Source organism: Myotis lucifugus, unplaced genomic scaffold (assembly GCF_000147115.1).
Source record: "Myotis lucifugus unplaced genomic scaffold, Myoluc2.0 scaffold_493, whole genome shotgun sequence".
Taxonomy (NCBI): domain Eukaryota; kingdom Metazoa; phylum Chordata; class Mammalia; order Chiroptera; family Vespertilionidae; genus Myotis; species Myotis lucifugus.
The window spans coordinates 279,788-285,486 of NW_005871541.1; the positions used below are offsets into that span (position 1 = coordinate 279,788).

General features: G+C 60.6%; 1 protein-coding gene across 1 annotated transcript in view; it reads right to left on the reverse strand.

Moving 5' to 3' along the window:
- Window positions 1–288: 288 nt before the first annotated feature.
- The window catches only part of ERF (ETS2 repressor factor), a 7,599-nt gene continuing 2,188 nt past the window's right edge, over window positions 289–5,699 (reverse strand). The window contains exons 2-4 of the mRNA XM_006103586.3: window positions 2,971–3,205; window positions 2,516–2,631; window positions 289–2,415 (exon numbers count right to left, since the gene is read on the reverse strand). Coding sequence (XP_006103648.1) covers window positions 1,148–2,415; window positions 2,516–2,631; window positions 2,971–3,205 — 1,619 coding nt within the window. The 3' untranslated portion in view covers window positions 289–1,147. The remainder of the gene's footprint in view (window positions 2,416–2,515; window positions 2,632–2,970; window positions 3,206–5,699) is intronic.

A 5,699-nucleotide genomic window follows, 5' to 3' on the forward strand; every position in this document is an offset into this window, starting at 1 on the left:
GGCATTTCAGGCAATAGGTGAAGAGTCTAAATGCTCCTAAGGACAAGTGGTCCCCATGGAATAGGGGAGCAATCAGATGACAGTGTGCCTGAGACCTTAATCATCAGGCCCTGGGGGGTTATGTACCCCTCAAGGTCAGATCATTTCCCAGGCCCTGAATTTGATCCATTCCGATGAGATGAGGCACTCACTCTACTCTGGCCATCGATCCACTGGGGAGCCAGTCAAGGTCCCTGTCCTTCAGAATCTAGCACGGGCTATGGCCCTGCAGTGAGACAGGTCACTCCATCCAAAGGCCCAAAGTTTTATTGTTTGAATACATTCTCCAACAGCCCTCAACTTCCCTCCCCTCCCACCCTCCACCCCCAAAACAGAATAAGGCTTGACCACAGACCCTCACCCCAAGGGGCCCCAGCTGGGAGGCAGAGGGGGCTTCCAGTTTGGTTTCAGGGTTCACCTTTCCCACCCCCCACCCACCTGCCTATGGGCTGGTCCTAGGAGCAGCTGGGGGTGAAGGGGTTGGACCAGTGCTGGGGTGGGGAGTAGAAGAGGCACTTGTAGAGATTTGTGGCCTATGGGTGGCACCCCTCACCCTCCTCTCCCCCCTACCCCCTCACACACAGAATTTTTGGTTCATCATAAAATGTCCAACTCTCCCGTTGTAACCTGTGGGGTTAGAAACCCAGGCACTCATGGCCCCTGGAGGGGCAGGGAAGGCTGAACTGGGGCTAAGGATGGCTGGAGGTGGACAGGGAGAGGTACAGGAGGCACAGAACGGGGAGGGAGACAAGGCTTTACTTCCTAAGCGATTGTAATAAAAAAGTTCCTGGGCATCGAGGCCAGAGCCTCAGTTCAAATATAAATTCCCCAGAATGGAGGTGGCCCCCTTAACTCCCTCCCCCCACCCCTCACCACCACTTTGCCCAGAGCTTAGAAATCCAGAGACTGGATAGCCCCCAGCCCTGGACACCCACCCACCCTCACAATTTAAAAAAAAAAATTTTTTTTAACTTTTATACAAAACATGGGGAGAGGAAAGGGAGGAGGCAGGGAAGAAATTAGAGCTGCCCTCACCTCCAGGACACAGGGGAGTTAAGGCAGCAAAAGAAGCATGGGGGGTGGGGGAACATTCCCCTGCCCATGGCCCTCAGGAATCTCGGTGCTCCAGAGAGAGCTGGGCTGTGGCGTGCTGGAGGTCAGAGCTCACCCGCCTCGGGGTGAGGGGACCCCCAGCCTCCCCTCGCACCTTCTTGTCCTCACCCTCATCCTCGAGGCCCCCAGTGGAGCCCCCACCCCCCTCCAGGCGACAGTCTTCACTCCAGCGACGTTTAAAGCGCAGCTTTAGGGGCATGCACTGCGTGGCCCCAGGTGCCTCGCCTGGCTCAGGCTTGGGGGGCACAGGGGGGACACGAGGTGTCTTGAACACCTCTCCATCTTCCTCATCCTCGTCACTTATGTCAGTCACCTCCACCTCCTCCGACTCGCCTTCTGAGATAGGCTCCACCTTGATCTGTGGTGGTGGTGGTGGTGGTGGTGGGGCCAGTGCCCCCACCCCCTCAGCCAGCCCACCTGTGCTGCCACCACTGCCAATGCCACTGCTCTTGTCAGCGCCCGCTGGAGCCTTCTCGCCAGCTGCCCGCTGCCGGCGTCCGAGTGGGGGTGGTTGGAGCTTAAACTTGAATGGGGAGGAGGACGAGGCTGATGAGGGGACCGGTGGGGTCTCAGGTGCCATGGGTGGCAGCGGGCACTTGTCAGGGCGCTGGGGCTGGGGTACCACCAGCCCAGGGTAGTGCAGGAAGGCGCGGGGGCTGAGGTGGTAGTTGTAGACGCTTTGGGTGTGGGCCTGCAGGTACCGTTTCATGTCCTCAGGGCTGAAGGAGAAGTGGGAGCCTCCCCCTGAGCCACTGGGGCCCCCGCCGCCACCGGGATACATAGGGCTCAGCGTGGGCGAGGGCGTGTAGGCCAGGTGGGTGGGCGTCATGGGCAGAGCTGGTGAGAGCTGAGGTGGTAACAGGGAGCCAGGCCCAGCCAGAGGGGACACGGGGAAGGGGCTCAGGGGCTCAGGGCCACCTCGGGGCCGGGGGTAAACACGGAAGACGCCAGGGTCATGGGGCAGGCGGGCCAGTGGGGGCCCGCGGAAGGCACCCAACTCCGGAGGGCCTGGTGGTCGGGCCCGGGGGTCCTCTCCCAGTGGCTCCTCCAGCTCTGAAGTGCCATCGCTACAGTCACTGACTGAGCCTCTGCCCAGGCGTCGGGCCACCACAGCCGAGAAGAGGGAGGATGAGGACGAAGAGCAGGCTGGTGGTGAGCGGGGGTCCTCAGTGGGGGACAGCACCTCAGAGGGTGTTGAAGGAGGGAATCGGAAGTGGCTGCCGCCTGATGGCACTGGAGGGGCACTCTGGGGCACCGCACCCCCTGGCAGGAAAGAAGACATGGTGTCAAGGCCACTGGCCTAGCCTGGACATACAGACCCTCTCTCCCCTCAGAGGCCATTCCTGCCAGCCCTGGTACTCACCAGCCAGCCCCACATCAATGAAAGGGTAATTAACGAGCACCAGTTTGTTGAAGTTGAATTTGTAGGTGAACCGTTTCCCCTTAGTTTTGTGCAGAATGCGTTTGTTATAATAATAGCTGTGGATGCAGAGACACCATCAGGTTAGTCACGGGGACCCAAATCCGGACCCCCATACCATGACATGCCTCAGGTGCTGCGCATGAAGGGAGACGGAGACACCTAGGCCACAAAGGGTATGGACCAGCTCTCCCCTCAGGCCACACCCATGACTAGATTCGCTCCTCAGGATACCTCTGTTTGGCAAACGGGTTCAGAGAAGGGTTAGGACTTGCCTAAGGTCAATGGCCATGACTTGCAAGAGCCAGGAGTCAAGCCCGAAGTTTATTCCCAGAGGTCAGGGGCTCCCCATTTGGCGGGGAACTGTCCTATCTGCCCAGGGGCTGTGCCCTCCTCACCGCAGAGCCCGGCTCAGCTTGTCATAATTCATCTGGGGCTTGCACTTGCGGACACCCCAGAGCCGGGCCACCTCGTCGGGGTCCTTGATGACGAATTCCCCGTAGTCCCCCTGCCAGGCGATGACACCCTGGTACTCCTCCTTCCGCAGCAGCTCCAGGATGAAGTGCCACAGCTGGATCTGCCTCGAGCCAGGCGACGACTCCGGCTTGTAGGCCCAATCCGGGAAGGCAAACCCTGGGGACAGCAGGCAGGGAAGTGGCTCCAGGTTAGGGTGCCAAGTCCAGGCCTCCAGGTCCCCCCCACCCCCCCAGGGCCTACCTCCTACCCCACCCTCAACATGGGGAAATCCATCTCCCCTAAGCCAAGACAAGACCTGGGTAGGCAAGAGAGACAGTGTGTGTCTGTCTGTGTGTGAGGGGGCTAGATGGGGAGGGGGGGAGCTGGAGCCTGCTCCAGCAACACCGGGAGAAACAGGAAACCGTCGGCGGCGGGTGGCGGCGGGTCCCGGGGCCAGTGCCAGGGGGCCAGGCACCAAGCCAGGCCGGCGGGCAGGGCTGCCAGTGGGGGAAGGGCAGGAAGGGGCACATGTGGCCAGATGGTTGGGGCAAGGCCCCCCAGGATCCCCATTCCCATTCAGAGCCAGTCATACCGACCCCCACCCCTGCAAGCTCTGCTGGTTCCGTTCCTAGGAACATACACTGTCCCCCTCCCAAGACCTACCAGAGCCTTTACTCCCACCCCAAGACCCGAGAGGCTTTTTTTTTTTTCTTAAAAGGACCAGGAGGGGTGGGGTGGCTGGTTGACGATGAGGTCAGCGCTCGCACACACAGAGGCTTCTGTCTTCCCTGGAGAGTGAAACCCAGACTGTCTGAGAGAGGCCCCCCAAGCCTGGACCCTCTGTGCTGCACTGCCCTCCCCAGACCCAGGCACATGGGCCCAACCTGGCTGGAGGGCCCCAGCCCAGGCCTCAAGAGTGAATAGGCTGGAGCCTATTTCCCCTTCTGCCTTCTCATCCTCAGCTATTTCCCTGCCCACCTGCCTACCCGCCCCCAGCATTAACCTTGGATAGAGGTTGGTGGTGGGCTGGCTGGTCCCTAGAGGGGGTGGGCAGCCTGGGGGGGAGGAGGTGGGGGGGCTGCGGTTGTTGTCATTTCCCAAACCCCCGGGTAATCAGGGACCATCAATAATTCAGCACTAGGCAGCCGGTAATGGAGGGGTGGGAGGAGGGAAGGAGGGGAGGAGGCAGGGCAGGGGCCCTGATGCCACTAGAGGGAGAAGGCCAGGATAGACAGCTAAAAATGGGCGGGGTCCCAAATCCCAGTCAGGCTGTGTGGGTCAGCCTCTCTCCAGGCTGGCCCTGGTTCAAGCCCCAGCTCAAGCAGGTACCAACCAAGCCTGGGGCAAGGCTGAGACTCCACCCTAGCCTGGAATCCAACAGGGGATTCTTCCTCTTGGGGACACAGGGGATCAACAGTTCCTGCTCCCACAGGGACCGCCCCCTCTAAATCCAGAGCAGACTCTCTCCCCCAGGAGGCCCAGCTCCCACCCCTGGCCAGCATTCTCCACTGAGTCCCTGCCCCATTCAGAAATCCCAGCCTCAAACTAGGGATATGACCTACAGCAGACATTAGCAGCCACTGCTTAATTCAGAAGTGACAGCCCCTGACAACGCCTTCCAGGGACCCCAGCATCCATAGCCCTATCCTTCTCTCAGGAATCCAAGTGTTCACCCCATCATCCCCATCCTGCTCGAGAACCTAGGCCCCGGAAACCCTTGGGAACCCAAGTGACCAAACCAGAGCTCCACAAACTCTCCCATCCCCTCCAAAAAGCTCCTGGCCCCACCAGGACACCAAGCGACATGTAGCTCCCACCGAAACTCCAATCTGGCACTCAGAGCCAGAAAGACAGGGTGGGGGTGAAGCCCCTGAGACAATCTAGGGTGGAGGGGTGTGCTGACTTCCACCCTACCCCCCAAATTAAAGCCACCCTTCCCAACCCACCCACCCCAGCCTCCTTGTCCCGGTAACCAGGCAACGTATGTGCAGCGACAGTCCTGGGAGCGGGGGAGCAGGAGGCTAAAAATAAACTTTGCAGAAGAGAAGGAGAGAGACTACATGCAACACAAAGGAACTCGGAAAGGAGGTGGGGGGCTCTGGAAAGGCCTCAAAGGCTGCATACCAGGGGCTGTCCCAGGCCCCGTGGTGAAGCCCCCTCCCTGGACAAGCCCCCTCGGCGGCCAGGACCCTGGCTCCCACTCTGGCAGGGACGCACCCTACTACCAGGCCCACCCCACCCCTACACTGGCTTTCCTCATCGGACACGGCATACATGAGGGCCTGTTCCCAGCTTTGGGGGGAGAAGGAAGAAGGGAGGGTGACGTCAGGGTGTTTCAATGGGGCTCTGTTCCCCAGGCCTTGGAGCCTTGGAGCCAGGAGCCAGGCACGGGCAAGGGGAGCATGTGTGAGTGTGTGCTGTGTCTGAGTCCACGTGCTTCAATCAGGGAACCACCAGGCCTGCACCAAGAAAGCTCGGGAGTGTGGGACCTCTGCAGCATGGGGGGGCCCCTGGGGGCAGGGAGCGAGCAGCTGACCGGAGAGGGGTTCAGGACTCCGTGGGACAGGGTGGAGAAATGGCAGCAGACAGGAAGGGTTAGCACAGCGGCCGGGTCCCAGGCGGCACACCTGGGTCCCGCAGAGGCGAGGTTGATTCTCCCTGACAGACGGTG